The 22431-nt window shown below is 36.2% G+C and overlaps 3 protein-coding genes across 3 annotated transcripts; all 3 read left to right on the forward strand.

The window, feature by feature from the left end:
• Positions 1-5322: 5322 nt before the first annotated feature.
• LOC104903750 (uncharacterized) lies at positions 5323-6706 on the forward strand. Its single transcript, XM_010691863.2, has 2 exons — positions 5323-6263; positions 6346-6706. Exons 1-2 carry the CDS (start codon positions 5647-5649, stop codon positions 6704-6706), a joined length of 978 nt encoding a protein of 325 aa, XP_010690165.2. The 5' UTR covers positions 5323-5646.
• LOC125491578 (uncharacterized) lies at positions 6659-8158 on the forward strand. Its single transcript, XM_048646891.2, has 3 exons — positions 6659-6850; positions 6935-7576; positions 7877-8158. Exons 1-3 carry the CDS (start codon positions 6767-6769, stop codon positions 8156-8158), a joined length of 1008 nt encoding a protein of 335 aa, XP_048502848.2. The 5' UTR covers positions 6659-6766.
• Positions 8159-8337: 179 nt separating this feature from the next.
• On the forward strand, positions 8338-9967 carry LOC130592020 (uncharacterized). Its single transcript, XM_057396058.1, has 3 exons — positions 8338-8455; positions 8566-8853; positions 9685-9967. The coding sequence occupies exons 1-3, from the start codon at positions 8411-8413 to the stop codon at positions 9853-9855; spliced, it is 504 nt and encodes a 167-aa protein (XP_057252041.1). The 5' UTR covers positions 8338-8410; the 3' UTR covers positions 9856-9967.
• The last annotated feature ends 12464 nt before the right edge of the window (positions 9968-22431 follow it).

Here is a 22431-nt window from a genome sequence, read left to right on the forward strand (position 1 = left end):
ATGCACCTACTTATGATCAACTCACTCTCGAATTCTTGAGTATGTTGAACACAAGTAAGGAGCCGGGCACGGGTGCTCTAGCTATCCAATTTCGTATGTTTAATCAAGCTAGAGCACTCTCGACGAATTCTGTGAGGCATTCGGGATGGATTCTCGAGCTCCTTGTGATGCCCCTTTGGGCACCATCTGGCAGGGATACAATGAGCAAGAATGGTGGGCAAAATCACCAACGGCACGACTCCGTTTCGGACGAATTCGTCCAAAGCGTCGGAGATCATCCACTTGCTCTCCGTTATTCCATAGGATGTTGGTTTACACCATCTTTCCTAAACAGGAAGTCGGGCAGTTGAGAAGGACGAGCTGCTGGTTCTTTGGTTGGCACTGACGGGGCCCACCATGAACCCGAATTAACTTTGCTGCGCTCCTCCTTAACCGACTGAGGAGATTCGGGGGGGGCACTACGGTGATTGGGGAGATCCTTTGTGGTGGCATGGTCACCCGACTAGCGTCCTACCTTGACTTGCACGATGACCTGGCTCGCTTCGAAGGAAGCAGCGTGCCACTGTTGGTAGTCCAACAGATTGGATGGTGCCAGTTTGCAGCAGATGAAATTTCTGCGCGTTACAGAAGGAAAATGTACTGGCTTGTGGGGGGGGCAACCTTACTGTTTTATAGGGCCCGACTTCATCTGGGACCTCCCGCTAACTGTGAAAACCGTTGGCGGTTCCCCCTGCCCATGACATCCCACGGGCTATCCCTGAGCCCATCCTACGGAGCGCATTCCACGCGTTCCGAGAGGTCCCCGACCACGCATTCCTGAGAGTGAGGTGGCCGAAGCTTCTCCTCTCAATCCTTCGACATGGGCTCGTCATGGCGCCATAGCCCGATGCAGGCCTCTCAGGAGGCCAATCACCGTGCGGTTACGCTACTCTTGCCGGTATCCGCACCGACCTCGACCATGTGTCTAGGGTGGCTTGGCGCACTCACCTCGCCAATGTCCACTCCGGACATGAGCCTCCCTTCCCTAACCATCCCCACATCCTCCTTCTTTCGACCCTCGAGAAGGGCCGTTTGAGGAGCCTTCTTTCCGTCCTTACCCCACTACCCTCCTACTATCCTGATGGGTACTCTGGTGGGTATTTCCCTCCTTACCCCCCTCCCGATGGGGGTAATGGTGGGAACTATTAGGAGCTTTTCATGACCCCCCTCTCCCTCCTTTTGCAACTCCGAGCGCGGAGTTTTGCTTAAGCTTGGGGGACTTGCATGTATGTCCATATCTTGGGAGTTTTGGGGTCATTGATGGTTAGAATTTAGGGGTCTCATTGGTTTTCGGTATCAGTTGGTGATTGTTCCTGTCTGTGGTTTTGACTCCCCCACCCCTGCTGACTTCTCTTCACCTGTACAGCTTTGCTTTGGTAGTTTGTTTTGGTAGTTTTGTTTTGCTTTGCATATTTTTATATATAAAAAAAAAAAAAAACATTTTCCTCTTTTATTCTTTTTTCTTTTTTTTCTGCATTTAGGATAGCTTGGTTGCATGCATGATTTGTGGCTAAAGAGTTCATGACTTGATTGGAAGACCTTCCTTATATTAGACTTGATGATTTTGGAAGCCCTGTTGTGACTTTAGCGTCTCTTGAAACCGATAACTTTTGGTAGAGTCTCTTTGAAATTAGGCGAGTTGGATGAATGGATTGCCTTGCCTCTTGTGCGATAACCCGAAGGAGGGCCAAGAACCTCGTAAGACTCACTCACAACCCTCACCATTGATCGCCTAACTTGTGACTTGCATTTTAGCTCCCCAAGATTACATAAGACGAGCCTCTAGGAGAATGATTTAGGGCGTTTCTTTTGCTAGTAATAGGAGCTACAAACCAAAAGCTTGAATACCTGCATAATATTCGCTTCTCAACCCATCTGAGCCTTTCTATCCTATTTTTGCTTAACCCACATAATGAGTCATGGCCAAACTTTCCCCAAAGTGGAGTGCATGTGTAGTTTGTTGAGTTAAGTTGTTTTGATATTAAGTCTTGGTTGAAAGGAGTTAATGTGCTTGTATGATAGCAAAAGTTGAAAAAAATTTGTGAAAAAGAAAGACAAAAGAAATAAAAGAAAGAAAGTTCTTATTGTTTGATTTGGTTTATTATTGAAAATGAAAAGAAAGAAAGATCAAATTGATGAGAAAATGAAAAAGTTCACAAAGTGAAAAAGGAACAAGTGAAATTCAAGGTATGTGTGAGATTTCTTTAATTGAGAATGTGTTAGGACTAGCTTGGGGGAGTATTTACCCCTAGTTTGACTCCACTTACCCTTTTTGCACCACATTCCTAGAATATAATCACACACCTACTAGCCCCTTACAACCTTAACAAAGTCCCTTTTGACTTCTAGATTGGACTTGATCTATTTAGTAGTGGCGGGGAGATTTTGTGCAAGTCATGATGAGGGTCATCAAAACTGGTAGAGGCGAGCAATTATGGTTGAGCATCCCTAGGGAGGAGTCAAACTTGGGTCTTGGAAGTGGAGAAGAGTGAGAAATCATTCTTGGAAAGCTTTCTTTCAAAAAGACTCGGTTGATCGGTGGATTGAGACCTTAGAGTCACTCTTGTGCTTCCTAATCATCTTCCCTCTTGTGTTTGGTTGGTCTCCTAAATCTTGCTATGAACTCATTTAGCTTGCATGTCATGTTGTAACCTTGCATTTAGAGCATATAGGTTAGTTTGTTGCATGTTTCCCTTTTCTTTTTATTCTCCTTTCTTCTTTTTCCTTCCATTCTCATTCTTGGTTTACTTGAGGACAAGCAAAACGCTAAGCTTGGGGGAGTTTGATAAGTGCGTTTCTAACGCACTTTATTACTTTCTTTTGGCTTGTTTTAGCTCCTTTTTCTCCTTTTCTTCCCTTTTTCTCCTCACTTTTCCCTTCTATTTCATTCACTTGATCATACTTGATCATAGTGACATTTTGCTAGATTTTCGATCTATTTTGATCGAATTTCTAGCACATATGCTTTCACCATGTTTGTTCGTGTTTCTATTGCAGGTATGACCCTTTTCGGGGCCGAGAAATGCGAGAAATGGCACAAGGGAACGAGCTAGAGGCTGAGAGGTAGCCTGAGGTGCACTTGGTATGCCCCGCACACATGTGCGCCCGCACAAGCTACTGGTCGCCGCCAAGCTACTGGTGCGCCCGACCATCGACCAATTCTGGAGCACAAAACAGACGACATTGGTGCGCCCGCACAAAGCATAAGGTGCGCCCGCACCTATGTCTGGTGCGCCCGCACCAACCCATGGTGCGCCCGCACCATCTACGGATGATTTTCACCTTGAGGCAAAAGGGTAAGATGTGCCCGCACCTGACGCCTGGTGCGCCCGCACCTAAGCATGGTGCGCCAGACCTCCTTATGGTGCGCCCGCACCTCCTTATAGTGCGCCCGCACCATGCGTTCCGAAACAGAAAATTCGATCATTAAACCCCTTTTCCTTTTTAGTTTTAGACGGACGCTTTCATTCTAGTTTTCAGAGAATATTTTAGGGTTTTGTATTAGAGAGAAAACACTTGAGTTTTTCATTGGTAATTGAGATTAGAGATCATAGTTTGTGTTTTGATTGATATTGAAGGTACTTTTCATTCATCTTAATTCAAAGTTTCAGTTTTTAATCCATTCTCTTGGTGTTTGTTTATGTTCCTAGATTATTTTAGATCTTCATTCTCTTAGTTTCATAATTGCAATTCCATTAGTTTAATCATTACTTAATCATGTTTACCTTAGATTAGTCATAGATTCATTGTTTAATTGCTTTAACTCCATGATTAGTGAGTAGTTTCATAATCTAGGGTTAGGGTGAAAGTATGAATTAGGGTTTTAAATATGATGTTGATGTGATTGTGATGTTAAGAGGTTTATGCATTGATCTTGGTGTTTTGAGACCTTAGGATAGATATTGATCACATTTTATCTTTGGTATTTTGATTTCAAATGTTCTAAATCGAATTTTGAACTCTTTTATCATCCCCAAGAATCAACTTAATTTCTATGCCAAGATATTGGATGGAAATTAAGGTGATCCTTCACTAGGGGTTTTCCAAACTTATTGAATCTCTTAATCAATTAAGTAAAGACCATTCGAGAGAGGATTTAGTTGATTGATTAAGTGATTACTCTTGAGGACCATTCGAGAGAGGACTCAAGTAATTTAGAGGGAAACTAAACCTTACATAATCATCTCCGTACATCACAATCGCATTAGCATTCCTTGGCTATTCTTATTCATACTAGTAATCTTAACTCTAGTGTCTTTTATCTGATATTTAAGCTCGTGTTATTTGCTTGTTCGTGCTATTAGATAGACTTAATAGTTACCAAAACTCTTTTAAACCCCCAAATACCCTTCAATTAGGTAGTCTAGACTTGATAGGCTTTAATCAATCCCATTTTCCCTGTGGATCGACCCTTGACTTGCCCTTACTATTCTCTTAGTAATTGCTTGTTAGGACTTATAAATATTGTTTGGAAAACGGTTCTTAGTGCCTTAACGACACACTAAAAACCTCTTATCACTAACTTGAAATGTGAATACAACATTCCGCATAAAGCCATCGATAGTGTTGCATCCTTAGTTAAGGATATTTGTCCAGATGTGAACAATATGACAGATACCTTTCGCAGGACTCGAAAGTTGCTTGATGGACTTGAACTTCCTCACTATAGGATTGATGCATGTCCTAATGGATGCATGTTGTTCTGGAAGGAGCATAAGGATCTTAATGAATGTCTTGTTTGTAAAGCAAATCGATATAAGACTTCAAGAGTAAATGGAAAAAGTACTCCAAAAAAAGTTCTTTTTTACTTGCCAATTGCTCCAAGGTTGCAAAGACTATATGCAACGAAGTCAACGGCTAAGCAAATGAGATGGCATGCGGAGAATCTGCGAAAGAAAGGCATTATGTCCCATCCTTGTGATGGTGAGGCATGGAAGAATTTTGATGAAACCTTTTCTGATTTTGGCAAGGAGTCACGAAATGTTAGACTTGGTCTTTGCACTGATGGGTTTTCTCCATTTGTAAAATCCGGTAAACAATATTCCTGTTGGCCAGTCATGTTAACTCCTTATAACTTGCCACCTTGGTTATGCATGAAGAAACCGTTCGTGTTCCTAAGCTTGATTATTCCAGGTCCAAAGAATCCTAAGGGGAACCTAGATGTTTTCTTGCAACCTCTCATTGAAGAATTAAAGCTTTTATGGGAGGTAGGGGTATCGACTTATGATGTGTCACAAAAGCAAAATTTTCAAATGAAAGCTGCTTTGCTTTGGACTATTAGCATACCCATATTGCATGGAGAATACTAAGGTCTTCACTCTAAAAAATGGTGGAAAGCAGACATGGTTCGATTGTCATCGTCAATTCTTACCACAAGATCATCCTTTCCGTCGAAGTAAGAGTGCATTTTTTAAAAACAGAGTTGACAATTCTTCCCCTCCACTGAGATTAAGTGGAGAAGAAATTTGGGAACGTGTTTCGTAATTGCCAAAAACTGGAGGATTGGAAGGTTTATGTGGAACTAGGGGAAAACTCAAAGGTTTTGGAAAACTTCATAACTGGACAAAGCAAAGCATCTTTTGGCAATTACCATACTGGAGCAAGCTTATGATTCGCCATAACCTTGATGTCATGCACATTGAAAAAAATGTGTTTGATAATGTTTTTCATACAATCATGGATGTTAAGGGGAAAACTAAAGACAACCTGAAAGCAAGGAAAGACTTGGTACTTTTTTGTAAACGACGAAAGTTGGAAGTTCGAGAAGATTCAATTAGTGTGCCAACTGCTCCATTTGTTTTGTCCATGGAGAAGAGAAAGGCTTTGTGTGAGTGGTTGCTATGCTTAAAACTTTCGGACTCTTATGCATCTGACTTAGGTAAATGTGTTGATACCAAGGAGTACAGGTTATTTGGTTTGAAGAGTCATGATTGCCATGTTTTTATGCAACGATTGCTTCATGTTGCATTCAAAGATTTGTTGCCTCCAAATGTGTGGAATGCTCTAACTGAGCTTAGCCAATTTTTCAGAGATATTTGTTCAACTTCTTTGCAATTAACGGACATGATTCGATTAGAGAATAATATTGCAGAGATACTTTGCAAACTGGAAAAAATATTCCCGCCAACTTTCTTTAATTGCATGGAACATCTTCCTGTTCATTTACCTTATGAGGCCAGAGTTGGTGGACCAGTTCAATATAGGTGGATGTACCCTTTTGAAAGGTAAAAATAATTATTATTTTTGGTTATCTTGTAATTCATTAAGATAATTGATTAATAATGATAATTGAGTCCATTATTTTAGGTTTTTGTACCACCTAAAGCAAAAAGTTGGTAGCAAAGCACGAGTTGAAGCTTCTATTTGTAATGCATCCCTCACGGAGGAGATTTCCAACTTTTGCTCCCATTATTTTGAGGAACATATTACCACAAGAGTGAGCAATCTAGGATTAAATTCTAGAGATGATGAGGAGCCAAAGGATTCAAAACTACCGGAGATTTTCACTTGTAACGATGGCTATAGCGCATCCCAAGGTCAATTAGTATATCTTGATGATAAGGATTATGATATTGGCCACAAGTATATCCTTGGTAATTGTGCGATCCTCGGAGATTTTGAGCAGTATGATCTTTTAATTGTTAAGATTCCTAAACTTTATTTATGATATTAGTATGTAACTATATATAACGAGGATACTATTATTTGCAGTCTACTTGAAGAATATATGATAAGAACATATGGCTGCTTAAATGCGAAAGATGTTTGGACCAATTATGATCATTACTTTCCAAGTTGGTTTAAAGGACATGTAAGTATCGTACTTAAGTAACGATTTAAGATGAACTCTCGATTGATAATGATTGAACATTTAACTATTTTTTGATTTTCGTAGGTTATGGATACTGGTGTAAATGACGATGTTATTCATTCTTTAGCACTTGGTCCGTCGACAAGGGTCTGGAAATTTAATAGATATTTCATTAATGGTTTTCATTTTCATACTTTCAACTTTGGTAAAAATAAATCAACCACAAACTATGGTGTTTGTGTGAAAGGTGTTGAAGGAAATGATTACTTTGGGGTTCTTGAAGAGATTATAGAATTTGTTTATATTGGGGCTAAGAACAGCTATAAGACAATCTTGTTCAAATGTGCATGGTATGATCCTGGACAAGGCACTAGGATGCATGAAAAATATAAACTTGTAGAGGTTAATCATACAAGAAGTTATCCAACGTATGATCCATTTGTATTGGCTTACCAAGTTGAGCAAGTCTATTTTGCACCTAGTCCTACTATGAGAAAGGAAAGAAATCCATGGTTTTATGTCTTTAACATTAAACCTAGAGGTACTATTGACGCTCCTTTAGATGAAATGGCATTTCAAGAAATAACCACTGAAAACCCTCCATTACTTTCGGAAGATAGGCAAGATGATGGTGATGACGATTTGCATTGGGATTCACTTGAGTATGAAATCCTTAATGAAGAAGAAGAAGAAGAATTGGAGGAAGAGGAAGAGGAAGAGGAAGAGGCAGAAGACTATCATGATGATGAGGAAGAGGAAGAAGACCATGATGATGATGGTGATGATAGTGCTGGTAACGAAAATGAAGATGGTGACAATGATGATTTTAATGCAATGATTTAATGTTTAATGATGTAATTTGATCACATTTTATGCAATTTAGTAATCCTTGTTTTATTTGTAGGGATTGTTAAGATCTACTATATGTAAATGTCATTTTTATTAGCATCTGTTTTAAGTTTAGACATAAATTGATTTTATTAATCACTGTTATGTGCGATTGTGTATATATTATCCCATATGCAGATGACTTATAGGTGTCGAGGTGGTTTAAATGGGAGAGGTCCCATTATTCGAGGACCCCGCAAAGTTGTTGAAACACGTGACTTTACAGAATCGGATGCAACAGAAAATGCACTAGAAAATGCAACAACAGAAACAGAACACGCAACAAATCAGCAAAGTGAGACTCATATTAGGAGTGATGAACAGCTTAGCAATGGGGATCTTGATAGAGGCATAACTGTATCAGATGATAGGTGTAATCCTCAAGCGAAATTAGTTTTGGACCCTGATAAATTATGGTAAGTTTGCATATCTTCTAGCTTAAAGTTATTTCAGCTTGTTTTCGGTTATATCCTAGCTTTTACTTATTGGTATCTAAACTTAAATCTTCTAAGTTATGTGGCCTAATTTATATTCAAGCTTTAGTTTGCTTCTAAAATTACATTATGCATTGTAATTTACTACTTTCTACAGGTTTGTCCATCGTGATGTAGTTGATGTAGTAGTGGAGACATCGTATAAGACATACTTCAAGGGACCTTACTACAATTGGGTATGACTCCACGAGAAGTCAAGGAAAGATGGTGGAATGCTTTCAAGGTTAGGGAAAGAAAGACTATAATACTTCATGCAATAAATTTTTATTTTTATGTGTATAGTGAGACTCATTATTTTGCTACTTTGCTCGAATTATGTATGGTCTTTTGTAGCAAGAGTTCTCTTGGGATCCATCGGTAGCTTCATTGGTAAAGAAGGAATGGCAATCAAATTGTGCGAGGCGCCTTAGTGGTATAGTGTTAAAGGTTTGCTCAGATCCAACATATAGTGCTACTTGGTGTGCTCCCAGTTTAAGAGAACGTATGAAAGAAATGAGAAAAAAAGATGATGATTTCATAAGGAGAAGTAACCAATGTTCTAAAAACAGATTGAGCAATGAAAATCAAAAGGTTCACCATCGTCAATGTTCCATTTCGACTGAGGAAGTGAAGCTCAAACTGGTATATTTACTGCTTTTATTATGCGTAATTTGTTGTTGTTATAGGGTTGTTTTGTTGCTTTATTTGGTGATGTTTTAGGGGCTATTTTGCTACTATTTTAGGGATGTTTTTGCTGTTTTTGGCCGTCATTGGGGATGGTTTTGGACTGCCATTTGTCCTCCTATTTGGTGTTGTTTTAGAGGCTATTTTGCTGTTTTAGTGATGTTTTTACTGCTTTTTTGGCTGTCATTGGGGCTGATTTTGGACTGCTATTTGGCCTCCTAAATAAGCATTGTTTGGGGCTACTGGTTCGGGTTAGGTAGGGTGCTGTTTGGGGCTATTTTTTGTGCTGTTGGGGCTATATATGATGCTGTTTGGGGCTGTCGTTGCTGCTGTTTGGGGCTATTTTGGATTCTGTTTTGGGCTGCTGTTTGGGCTATTATGGGCTACTGGTTGGGACTACTGAGGGTGCTGTTTGGGGCTTTTTTGGGTGCTGTTGGGGCTTTTTTGGGTGCTGTTTGGGCTTTTTTGGGTGCTGTTTGGGCTGCTGTTTGGGTGCTTGGGCTGTTGTTTGGGCTATTATGGGCCACTGGTTGGGGCTAGTGAAGGTGCTGTTTGGGGCTTTTTTTGGTGCTGTTGGGGCTTTTTTGGGTGCTGTTTGGGGCTGCTGTTGGGGCTACTGTTTGGGTGCTATTGTTGTTGGTTTGGATGATTAGTTTACCTTATTTGCCTAATTCTTCAAATATGTACATGTAACTTAGCTAACAAAGCTAAGTTAATCTTATTTGCTTTATTGTTTGCTTGAGTTGATATTTGTAACATTTTCCTCTTTTCTTTCCAACAAATATATAGGAGAAGAAACTTAAGCGTACACCCACAGCAGCTGAGCTATATTACGATGGTCATGCTGGTAATGATGGTCAATTTGTAAACACTAAGGCAGAAGAAGTGTGGGTAAGCGTCATTTTTGGTTATTCACACTTAGCGATCTTGTATTTGCTTTTTTTTTTTTTTAAATGGTAACACTAATCTGAGGTTATGATGGACATTATTCTATTTTCAAACATGTAAGTGGGTGTATCTTGAAGTGATCAAAGGAGTTATGATTTGTGATGGTATATTTGGGAGAAGCAAAATTGGTTATTTGTTGTTGTTATTGTTGTGTGTTGGTATAATTGTTTATATTGATTTTGGGGTCATGTATGAGTCACTTACAAGTTAAATTTTTACCACATAATTGGGATTTCATTGTATATATGGGGTCATGCTGGCGAAATTTGTGCAAAAATAGCAGCAAAAATATAGATACTATTGTGTTTCATTACTATTGCTTTTTTTGTGTTTTATTGCTATTGTATGTTTTGTTTAATATATGACATTAACTATATATTTCAGAATGAATTCGAGAAGAAGAAATCTGCAACCTTGAATGTGACAGTGAGACGCAAAAGATCGAGGATGAATTGTTTTTTGAGGCTGTGGGCGGGTGGAATGAAAAGGGATAAATATTTGGTTTGGGTGCAGCTGCTCACTCATATTACGAAAGACCTACATTTGAAGAAAGGCACGATAAGAAGTCACAGAGAGACTACATTAAGAGCTTGGAGACTCAATTTGTTGAACTTGCTGCACAAAATGACGAACAAAAGGAAGAACTAGATGCAACAAAGGAAGGGCTTGTTGAAACCCAAAAGGTGTTGGTTGAAACTCAAAAAACGCTATCCGAAACCACTGAAACTTTCATGACTTTCAAACAACAAGTGGACATGTTTATGCAAGCTAACCTCCTCGCCCTTGACACTATGGTTAGCATATGATTTTTGTATAGGCTTTCAAAGTATCCAATGATTTTGTTTGATACATGCTTCTAGTATAGGCCTTAACATAGTGATTTTTGCATATATCTTAAGTGGCCGTTTTTGTATATCGTTATAAGTTCCAACTTGTTTTGTACTTCGTATATAAATGACTACTATTACATATTGTGACTTGCAAATTAATGTAAAGTTGGCACTTGGTTATTAAATGTGAATTAAAATGGTTTATAATTGTTTAGATCTATAATTTATGTAAGACTTAAATAGGCAAACGATTAATATTTCAAATGCCCGTCCCAAAATTTAGAGACGGATTCTAAATATATTCGTCGCTAATAACAGAAAATTATCAGCATTGCATCCCTCCCATTAGAGACGGATTTACATATACTCGTCGCTAATAACAGAAAAATATCAACGTTACACCCATCCTTTTAGAGACGGAATTTTATAATCCGTCTCTAAATTTAGAGACGGATTTTAAAATTCCGTCTCTAATATCGGAAAAGCAATAAAGATAAGGTAAGGGGTCAAAACACTTCTTGATTAGAATCTATCCAGAGGAGGACTTGGGATAAGAAGAACCAGAGAAGCTAAGACTGTGTACTTTGATCCCAGGTTATTTCTTTTTTTTAATGTAGAAAGGTGAGGCACACTGCCCTACTTTTGTCCAGTTAGGAGAGGTGCGTGCAGAATCCCTATTTCCCTAGAACGGTTCTCGCTTCTCACTCAGAACAGAAGTTCGAGGGTTCAACCCCCGAGTTGGCAACCGTGGCGCGAAATCCGTCATTGGCGAAACAATTATTTGGTTATGCTATTTTGGGCTTTGCTCTAACCGAAGCTATCGCATTGTTTGCCCTAATGATGGCCTTTTTGATTTCATTCGTATTCCGATTTTTTTCAAAGAAAGGGAAGCTGGCGGGGCCCCAGTTTAAGAGTAACAGACTGAAAAGGTTTGTGAGGTTCCTGCTAGGGCGACTCTCACTCTAGTGGGAAGAAGGCAGGTGGGAACGAGCGGAGCGAGAGCAAAGCAAGTTCCAGTGGCGGGCTGTCTTCATGGTCCCATTTCAATCTTTTTCATGGGAAGATATTCTTAGTTCGCTTTTTCTTCCAAAACCTTTCTTTAGAGACGGATTTTAAAAATCCGTCTCTAAATTTAGAGACGGATTTGAAAATTCCGTCTCTAAAGTTAGAGACGGATTTTAAAATTCCGTCTCTAACTTTAGAGACGGATTCAGCAACGGATAACTATCTGTCTCTAAATTAGAGACAAAATGATAAAATCCGTCCCTAATTTAAATTAGTGACAGGGACTTTAACAACAGGTGTTATCCGTCCCTAATTCTGTCTCTAAGCACATATAGCGACGGAATATGTTGATTTAGAGACGGATCCTTTCCGTCGCTATAGAGCTGTTTTTTTGTAGTGTAGTAGATAGATTTTATAGTTATGTAGGATAAACATGTGATGTGTATGTTATCTTAGGTGTGTGATTATAGGATAGGATTAGCTTAGCTCTTATCTTGTTGTTAGTTTAATTCTTATCCTAGTTTTATGCTTATCTTTAGTCGAACTTGTACCCTATATAAGGGGCCTTTATTTCATTAATAATACATAGAATTAATTTGTGTTTTAAACATACTTGTGATTATTGTTTTGCTTGAGAGCTTAACTAATCGAACCATAAAAGACTTTTTAGAAGTATTAAGTTTTTAGCGCTAAACATCTTAATTTCATGAGTGATTTTAAGAAGTGTTTAGATTCTTGTATTCAAGTTTCAGGAGTGAACTTGGATCAAAAAATATCCCCTTTGTTCGACTAATATCTTTGAGTTGTTCGAATTCTTGGAGTTAATTCTTCAAGATTCTTATTCATCCTTGATTATTAAGCTATTTGGTTTAGTAATCATATCAAATCATTTGGCAGTCGTCAGGTCTAGTAGCATATCGGCCCAAAACTCGCTTTATGTGCATTTGCAATCTCATCTTCATGATCATTTTGCTTAAACACTGTGTCGAACTCTTCAATTTGGTTCTCAAAGAGCGCTCCATGTATTTTGTTGCCCTACTATTTGTGTGTGCATTAGAAAAGGTGTATACGAGTATGTGAAATGAAATATGTAGTGTTAGTTATATTTGTGGCAATACGTAAGTCAATAGTTGCTTTGGAAGTAACACAAACAACAGTTACATTTATTTTAATCACTATTTGCTTAAAAGTGTTATTTTTTGGAGAGTCTGATGTATCTGCTGTGTTTTTGCATCGAATCTAATTATACATTGCAACTTTAGTACCTTAAAAATAGATGTGTAACAGCACAGTTACCTTCTCATCCTCAAACCTCAACTGCTGGTAGCGTGTTTTTTCTGAGGTGAAATCAGCGTACGTGACTTATCTTGTAACGAATGCGCGTCAATAAGAATGCATACAGGGGTGGATTATTAAGTTTGCATATTAAACATAACAACTTCATTAGATGTCAAGCAGGGTAGCCACATATCTAATCAGGTTCAACAGCAAGCAAATATGTGGCCAGTGCAACAACAATGCATTGTGTTCAAACAGTAAGCAATGAAGCATCATATGTTACTTGTCTTAGATAAAAAAAGGTCGGGCCTTTCAAAGAATCTCAAGAATTTGCATCAGAGTTAGTTTCACATTAACTTGACACTTTTGACAGTTAAAAATATCCAGTGGGAAGATGGTTAAGTACAAAATAAATATAGTTGGTGGTGGAATAAACAAATGCGAACGATACTATATTGAATGTTTACATTGTTAATATACTTTAGTTTGATTGTAGTAATTTTTTTTCCTACAATAGAATCTAATTTGAAAAGTTAAGTGGACATCCGTCTTGTCTTGAAACTAATCTGGAAGATAATTAAAGGGTTCTCTATAAGATTTAATTTGTGTTTTCCTTAGTGATGGTGTTTGAGGTTATTTCTGTAAGAGAAATAAATTTGTTTACAGTTATGCTTTAAAGTTCCTAAAACTATATGTCTATATTTGGCAAGACTCTAGAGCATTCATTTACAGCAAAGACCTAGAACAAGGCTCTGCACATTAAGTTGTTCTGATGCAAATAATAGAGACAACAGGGCATGAATTCAAGCTTTTTTAAATTGATTGGATAGAATCAAAAGAAATTTTCATGTGAGCATGTTGTTCCAAAAGTAGGAATCAACCACATACACTAATAATTGTAACACATTGGTTGAAAGCTATGAAGCACAGGTACTTCACGGGGCGCCGATTCCGGTACGGGTACGCACGTCTCTAAATAATGGGGGATGACGAGCCATCTAGGGACGACTAAGCTTTCTTGGCAGGGACATCTTGGGAACAGTTGATGTAACTTTAGAGGCGTCCCATTGCTTTTCCAGCCAACAAACCACCAACATCTAATAGGCGATGAGATGGCATTAGAGAAGGATGAACTCGTGAGTCTCAGTTGTATATGAGTTTGAGAGAGGGGAAAGGAGAGAGGAGAACAGAGAGAGGAGAGAGGGGTAAGTAATAGTTGTTGGCTATATCACATGTTCATCCTTGACCTTTTAAAAGACGGAATTATGGCTATTGTTCAAAGGAATAGTGAACTGAGTCACAATTCCTTGAAATTCACTATTCCTTTGCCTTGGCAAATCTCAGCCCTTCATTTGTTCTTCCATCTTAGCCTCACGATCTTTTCACTACAAAAAAAAAACTACATATAGAGGCAATCCAAAATTGCATCTAAATATATATTTGTAGCCTCTAATGGTGTTTAGAAGCAATTTTCTCGCTGCCTCTAATTAGTCCGTCGCTAATTATAGGTTGCCTCTAATGCCACCTTTTAGAGACAAACAAGTTATGGTGTTGCTAATTGTTGGTTGCCCCTAATGCCACCTTTTAGAGACAGACAAGTTATGGTGTTGTAATTGTTGGTTGCCCCTAATCCCACCTTTTTGAGGCACAAAACTTGAATTGTTGCTAAAGCCACTTACATTTAGAGGCGACCACCACGCAGTCGCTAATTATAGGTTGCCTCTAATGCCATATTTTTGGGGCACACATGTTACGTTGGTGATAAGACCATTTATATTTAGAGGCACCCATAAGTTTGTCTCTAATTTTAAATTGCATGTAGTGCTTAGTTTTTGGGGCACACAAATATTGTTTCTAAAACCACTTATGTTTAGATGCAACTATAAATTTTGCCGAAGATTCTAATTTAAGGCAACCACTTCTTTTGCATCTAAATATATTTAGATGCAATTACGTTTCATAGGATCAAAACACATTTAGGGGTATTTATACATGTTGCTCCTAATTATATTTAGATGCAACTGTAAAATTTTATAAATTAGCATTTTAGATGCACCAAATTGTTATAATGATATTTAATAATGCTACGTAATTTTTAATATTATTTATTTATTTACTTATTTTGCATAATAATTCAGAAAATTAACATAAATGGAAGAAAGAAATTATAGATTTATCAAAGAAAGAAATATGCATTTATATCAACGTGACAACTATACGCAATCCAAAATAATATCCATAGATGGTGAAACATAATAACCTAGAAAGTTTTAACATAATCATTCCCGTATATCTAAGGAGGCAAAATCTAAGTAACTTAAGCTATGTAGTCAATGAACCATATCTGCCAATCTGTTCCAAAAAGTATGTGCCCAAAAAATCTCCAAAATATGCAACTGTTGTACAAGTTCACTAATACTACTAAGCCGGGCTTAGTAATACCCTGTAACCTCATTGTCACTAATACTACTATCACTGTCGATCTCTATGACCTCATCTTCGTCGCTTTCATAAGGTACAACAGAATATCCATCCCCTTTCAAGATCGTGACCTCATCATCACTCTTTTCACTTTCATTGTCCTTATATATGTCTTCTTGGTCAATAATAATGACCCCGTTGTTCCTCCTCCTCCTGTAAGACCTTCTTCTAGGAGCAACCAATCCTGAGTACAAACCAGAAAGATCCAACATTAAAATTCATAAATAACATATATAATAAAAAGAAAAAGAATACAGTAGATGTGGTCTTCCATGTGCCAGGTTAATAATGTTATATGGTATACCAGAAGATGTGTCCCATGCAGGCAATCATGTAAAGAACGCATAAATGACAACGCAAGCAAGAGATGAAAAGCATCATACACTACAAGAGAGTAGGTTGTGAAGATTCTAATCTCTGCAACTCAGAGCCTCAGAGGTAAAAGGCATATATTCAGACCAAGGTCAGAAGTCAGGAAAATAAGATTAACAATATGAAGTATCCACCAAGCAAGTATGATTAAGAATATGAAGTGTTAACACCTGCTGCTGTAACAGAAGTAAAATTTTTAGTGATTTTTAGATGTCAAACTATAACACATTAATAAACAAGACATTTCTGTAACACAATTACACTATTAACATTACACCAAAAACCTTATACATTCATCTTCTTAACAATTGTGATCACATCCAATGACTTTATTAATGAACTGCTAATTATCATAAGGTCTTCAGGTTTATCTCATAAGAGGAAAACATTCATTGGTTTATTGACATGAACATAAAATATCAATAATCTTGAATGTATATTGGGTTGAATTGAGTGATAAATCTTTCCTTACTCTAACATTTTACAGCAATTTGAGCTTCTTTTTCTAAAAGGATAAGTTTAACTGTTAGCCCCATTTAACCAAAATGTTGCATCAAGTTCAGTCAAGGAACAACAAACATATGTTCGAGCAAAATATAAGACGTGAATGCAGCAGCCATCTCAATCTCTCCAAAGCCCACATTTGGGCCTAGATAAGAAGCAAAAAAGAGGCCCTCATGACATAAGTCCAACCTGGACACAGTAAGCAACACAACATACTCAAATTGCTTTCTCCATATGTGTCTCCGATAAGCCCAGATCAGGAAATAAAGTGCAACAGCACAACAAATAGTCTTAAACTGAATTCAAGCCACTAACCTCTCAAGCCATAAATTTCATAAAACATATCAATACAATCACAATTACAATAATTATTAAATAAGAAAGTTAAAAAAGAAAAAGAAAGAACCTGAGAAGCAGAATAAGAGGAATCAAGTTACCTTAGATCAAGGAGCAACAACAACAACAAGATGATTTGTAAATATCACTAGCTCGATTCATGAATATCAATTTTGATATGAACTCAGGCACATAGGTTTCTTGCATAAAGTTAACAAACATAGCTAGTCAGATACATACACTGCCATCCCATTAAAGAGAGAGAAGAAAACAAGAGGAAATGGTTTTCTTTACCATTAATGGCTGAGGTGAATCCTTCAATTGACTGAGCACTTCAATTAGCTATCAGTCACATAATAAAATTTGAAAGCCGAAAGACATCATAATTTAAGAACCTACTACATCTCTATATCATCATTTATAGATTGGTCACATCTTCCGCAACCTAACATTGCTGCTACGGGCGAAGAAAATGATAGATGTAAGTTACTTCACACTTGTCCATACACACAGGGTGACAGTATTTTAACATGTCAATCAGACAGTGATTCCTAAGGTCAATCAAGGGCATAGAAATATTAAGTGTAAATTGAACTTAGAGTTTTCTAATACTTTAACATGCTGCTAGATTGATTTACCCTGTCCAACACTATCGTTTCCCCCCATTCAGGAGGCACACTAAGACCATTACCCTCCTATCATATCCTATACTTAGTTACTGGTTCATTCAACAACAAATCAGGGAGTTTCCTTGCTTCTGTCTAATTAGTAAACCAAAAAAAATGCAATATTCTATCTTTAATTTCACTGACATGGTAACAAACCAAACAACAACAACAACAACAACAACAACAACAACAACAACAACAACAACAACAAAACAACAACAACAACAACAAAAACAAACAACAAAAACAACAACAACAACAACATAATACCAGAATTAAAGGGACGTATTTAGACCTTCTGATTTGAAAACAAAAATTATTAACTAAATTGAACAAAAAAAAAAAATATTTTATACCTTCTGAATCATCAACCATCTTCTCCTTCCCCTTATCTCTAGCCGCATTTTTCGGGGATGAAACCCTGACCTTCTTCCGTTCCTTTTCATTGTCCAATTCGCTCCCCTTTGCTGGAAGGGCACACACAATTTGACGACCTTCTACAACCTCTTCTGTAATAGTTCTCATGACCGTGTCGAAGGCTGTTTTGGCATATGTACTCATGAATGGCGTTGTTGCTTTGTTTCCCCTCAAAGGAAGAAAGAAATCTAGAAATTTCTTTCACTGATAAGGTCGAAACAAAGTTTCGGCCATGCCTTTCTTTGTGGATCTTCTTCAATTTCATAAGCTATTTTTAATGGTGTTAGATCTACCATTTTTTGGTGTTTTGGGGTTAGGTCTACCGGAAAAGGGAGGGGATTGGTGTTTTAGAGGACCGAAGGTTGAACGCACGAGAGGGAGGGGAAGGATGAACGCACAAGAGGATGAGAATTAGGGGGTCATATACTTGGTTTGGCAAAGGGAAGGGAAGAGGTTAGGAGGTTTGTTTCGTAAGCGGGAATCTATTTCAGAAATTAAAAAATTTCCCTCCTTAAGTTATCTTAATTATATCTTAGATTTTTGGGTTTGAAAAACTCTGAAATTATACCGTGAATAATATCTAATATTTTAGAGAATTTTCATATTTTCATATTTCAGAAATTAAAAATTTTCCCACCTTAAGTTATCTTAATTATATCTTAGATTTTTGGGTTTGAAAAACTCTGAAATTATACCGTAAATAACATCTAAGATTTTAGAGAATTTTCATATTTTCTTCTTTATACATCATATATTTCGTCTTGGGAAAAAATATTTTCATTTATTGTTCCGTATGAAATAAAGGCATCTTCTCTTCGGTATAAAACAGCTGAACTGAACTGAACTGAATTGAAATTGAATTAAATTGAATTAAATTGAATTGAATTAAATTAAATGTAATAAATATAAAAATAATATTCAAACAATAATAATATGAATATTAAACAATAATTATAATGATAAATAATAATAATGAATAATAATAATAGTATTTTGGATATTTTTAAATGATAGTTATAAATAAATAATATTAATAATCATAAATTAATAATAATAGTAATAATTAATTATAATAATGATAATTTCATCATATATAAACCGTTTTGACGCGATTTTATTGGTTTATGAGCTAAAAACGTGGGTTTATGTGTGCTTTTGACCTAAACCATGTTCATCCTAATAATAATAATAATAATAGTAATAATAATGAGTAAAGCTACAATAAACAAACTAATATATAGAAACAACAACAAAAACAATAACAATAATAATAATATTTAACAAAATGGTTATAAAAGATTGGAACTGAACTGAACTGAACTGATTGGTGCTGAGTTGAACTAAACTGGACTGAACTGATTGGAGCTGAACTGAACTGAACTGAACTGATTGGAGCTAAACTGGACTAAAAATAATTTGGGGAGAACACCCCTAAGAGAAAATTCTGCACGATCACACATAGTCATAATATTGGCAACAATTGAATATTTCATAATTTTCTATTTGAAGTAAATAACATGCATGTCATTGATAACTTCTTAACAAAGACTCAATTATTGATTTATATTTATGAGCATAAAGTTGCCAATAACTCTGTTATGAAGACTGTATTAACTCACCAAACTAATTTATCGACACATGAAATGTCTTACCCGATTAAATTGATCGATACCCTTGATTGAGTCATGAGTGAAAGTTAACCAACTTGTGCATAAATATTCATCATTGTGCTGGCTCCATTTAAACTTCTCTGTTGTTTTGATTGTGGTTTGAATAATTACCTCCTATTCTATAGCCTCATTTTGAGGAGTTTCAGATTATGCACCAGACCCCTAACATGGTGGTTCTTGGTTCATGATAGATGCCCTTACATTATTGTCATGTCTTCTATCTTTATGCACCAAATTAGGTTCACTCAAAGATGGAGGTTGTCGGTGGTAGCCCAGTGCAGTAGGAAGACCACTTGGCCTAATCATACGAGGATAGTAAATCCGAGGGTCAAGGGTAATTGGAAAATTTTGATTATAACGAGCGATTATTTTCGTTGTTGGAGGAATTTTGTTGATAGTCATAATATTGGTGATTCGATCTCATTCATTTAGAACACTCACTCACAAATCACTCAAAAGAAACTTTACAAATCACGTCATAAAAATCACGCAAATCACTCAAACAATCAGGAAACTTTATCTCTATTTAAAATAATAATTAAATTATTACTTTTTAATAGTCTTTCCTATATATAATAAAACTTTTACATTAATAAAATTGGACGTATCTTTTTCTATTATATAGCATCGATTAATTATCAAGGTAAAGGTTTATGTAAAATATATAACATTCAAGAATTAAAGTACAACATATCTCTATTATATAACGAAAGGGGAAGAGCTATGGTGTCCCCGAATGAAGAGACTATATGTTACCCCCTTCCCATTCTAAATTACAATTTACTTACAAATCAAATGTGGCTTAAAACAAAAATACCAATTATAACACTATGAAATCAGTAAAGTTTGATCATTAATATCAAATGACTAGAGTGGAGTAGGATATATTTGTGTATGTAAGGAAGGTAATAATCAAGTTTGTGACACGGGTCATTTTTACATTAATAAATTTAACGTATTTAAGGCAAAAGTTATTACTCCCATCTCACAATAGTTAATTGTATATTTGCGTTATGTAAGAGTTTTTATAAATAAAATATTCAATGAATATTTTTTAGTATATCTAATCAATAAAAAAACTTCCAGTACATTTAAGCATGACAACGATAAGCTACATCAGTCATTGAACGCACGAGTCTTAAACTGGTTTTAACATATATTTTTATTACATTATATGATTATAAGAGCTTTAAATCATGATTATTCAATCTTATATAATAATTATAATTTCAATAAAGTTGGAAAAAAACCACTATTTAATAAAAAAAAACAACAATTATTACTTCAACTTAAATTCAGTTCAGTTCAGCTCTCAATTTTCTTCTCTTATCCAAAAAATACTTTTAGTGATATTCAGTCCAGTTCAATTTAGGTGTTTTGAGCTAACGTACAGAGGTCGTGAGAGACACGTATTTATTAAACTGAGCTATTAGAAAATTGGAAGAATTTAAAATTGGAAAATTGAAATAAAAAACTCACAACATGCACCTTAATTAAGATAATTTGTGACATAGAGAAGTAAAAAGTAATAAAAGTAATCCATCCCCTCAAAAAGATTAAAATAATAAAATAATCAATTGAATTAAAAAAAAAACTCAAAATTAGGAGAATTCCGTTGAAGTAAACCGCAATTAGGAACTATCTCCTTCTTCCCCTATCTTCTTCCCATATCTCGCACAAAAAAAGGCCAATTCAATCGCGAAAAAATCTTCTATGCAATCTCAAAAAAAAGGAGGGAATTATTAGCGACAAATTTGAAGTGAAATTAAGTGAAAAAGCAATTGACGATTTCCCTCCTTATTTTGGCGGTAAGTGTTACTTTAGTTGATTGTTTGCTTGTATAATTCATTCAATTTTACAAAATCACGCACAAGATAAATGAAATTCTTAATTTATCGAAATTATAATTTTTTTTGCAGAGTGTTCAATACTCATGTTTTTATGTAATTTTATCTAATATAAACCAACTAGAAGCCATTTCAATTACTTAACGTAATTTTATCTAATATATATCATGGCATTAATTTGGACTACTTTGATGCAGTGGGATAACAGTGAAGATCGAATTGCTGTTATTGGTTTGGGCTTGACAGCTGTCATTGCATTCTGGGCATCCCTAAATTTGGTTGCGGTAAGCACCATAGATAATTCTTGTGTTATGTGAGATTAAGATTTAGAGTTGTTAGTGAGAAATTTTGGAAACTTTGCTTCGGAGTTGTGTTGAGAAGATGAAGGAGCCTTTTGTAGTCTTATATTTTGCTTGAATTAGGAGCTCTCGAGTTGATAATACCTAGAACGAGTGCACACTGATTATCTACTTTCTGGTTTCTAAAATACAAAGTTGCAACCTTTCCACTTTTATTCTCTCTTAAGCTCTCTTGTTCTATCTTAATCTCTGTTTACCCAGGAGACTAGCAAGAGTCTATAACAATAGTCAATTTCCAAAAAATAAAAAATAAAAAATAGAAAAGAGAAAAGGGAAGGTGACCATTCACCCAAATTTAGCTAGCAATCTATAAACTTTTACTTCATTGTAAATATAATGTGCTACAGCCTACAGTCCAGCAGCTGAATTGTTATTTTTCAAAATAGGACTTGTTACAAGATTTGAAGTTTTATTGTTATTTCTTGTCTTCTGTCTTTCACTTAGCAAGTTACTAGTTTGTTATGATTAGCTACTTCTCGTCTTTCTAGTGCAAATGGTTGAAGCTAGATATGTCCATATACCTTGTGGACACTTGGTCTAACAATTATTGATCTAAACAAAAGTAGCTGACTTCCTGAGCAGAAGGTATACATGTTCTAGCATGAGCTAGAGATTTGAAGAAGAATCTGGTAGCTTAAGACTAGGGTGGAGATAAACAAGACCTGCATTACCACTTTCATCGATTTTGATATGTTTTCTCATATACAAGTATATATCTAGAGTTTCATGTTAAATGTTCTCCGCGCAGTTAGGTGCTATCGTGATTATACACCATCATCCACGAGTAGCTACCATCATACAAATCTGGGAGATGAATGAAG

This window comes from Beta vulgaris, chromosome 6, assembly GCF_026745355.1.
Source record: "Beta vulgaris subsp. vulgaris cultivar EL10 chromosome 6, EL10.2, whole genome shotgun sequence".
Taxonomy (NCBI): Eukaryota; Viridiplantae; Streptophyta; class Magnoliopsida; order Caryophyllales; family Amaranthaceae; genus Beta; species Beta vulgaris.

Coding starts and splice junctions, on each gene's coding strand:
- LOC104903750 (XM_010691863.2), top strand. CDS start 5,647: ATGATTCGCCATAACCTTGATGTCATGCACATTGAAAAAAATGTGTTT. Junction 6,264..6,345: donor TGGATGTACCCTTTTGAAAG/GTAAAAATAATT, acceptor CCATTATTTTAG/GTTTTTGTACCACCTAAAGC.
- LOC125491578 (XM_048646891.2), top strand. CDS start 6,767: ATGATAAGAACATATGGCTGCTTAAATGCGAAAGATGTTTGGACCAAT. Junction 6,851..6,934: donor CAAGTTGGTTTAAAGGACAT/GTAAGTATCGTA, acceptor TGATTTTCGTAG/GTTATGGATACTGGTGTAAA. Junction 7,577..7,876: donor AGGAAGAGGAAGAGGAAGAG/GCAGAAGACTAT, acceptor TCCCATATGCAG/ATGACTTATAGGTGTCGAGG.
- LOC130592020 (XM_057396058.1), top strand. CDS start 8,411: ATGACTCCACGAGAAGTCAAGGAAAGATGGTGGAATGCTTTCAAG. Junction 8,456..8,565: donor GATGGTGGAATGCTTTCAAG/GTTAGGGAAAGA, acceptor GGTCTTTTGTAG/CAAGAGTTCTCTTGGGATCC. Junction 8,854..9,684: donor AGGAAGTGAAGCTCAAACTG/GTATATTTACTG, acceptor ACAAATATATAG/GAGAAGAAACTTAAGCGTAC.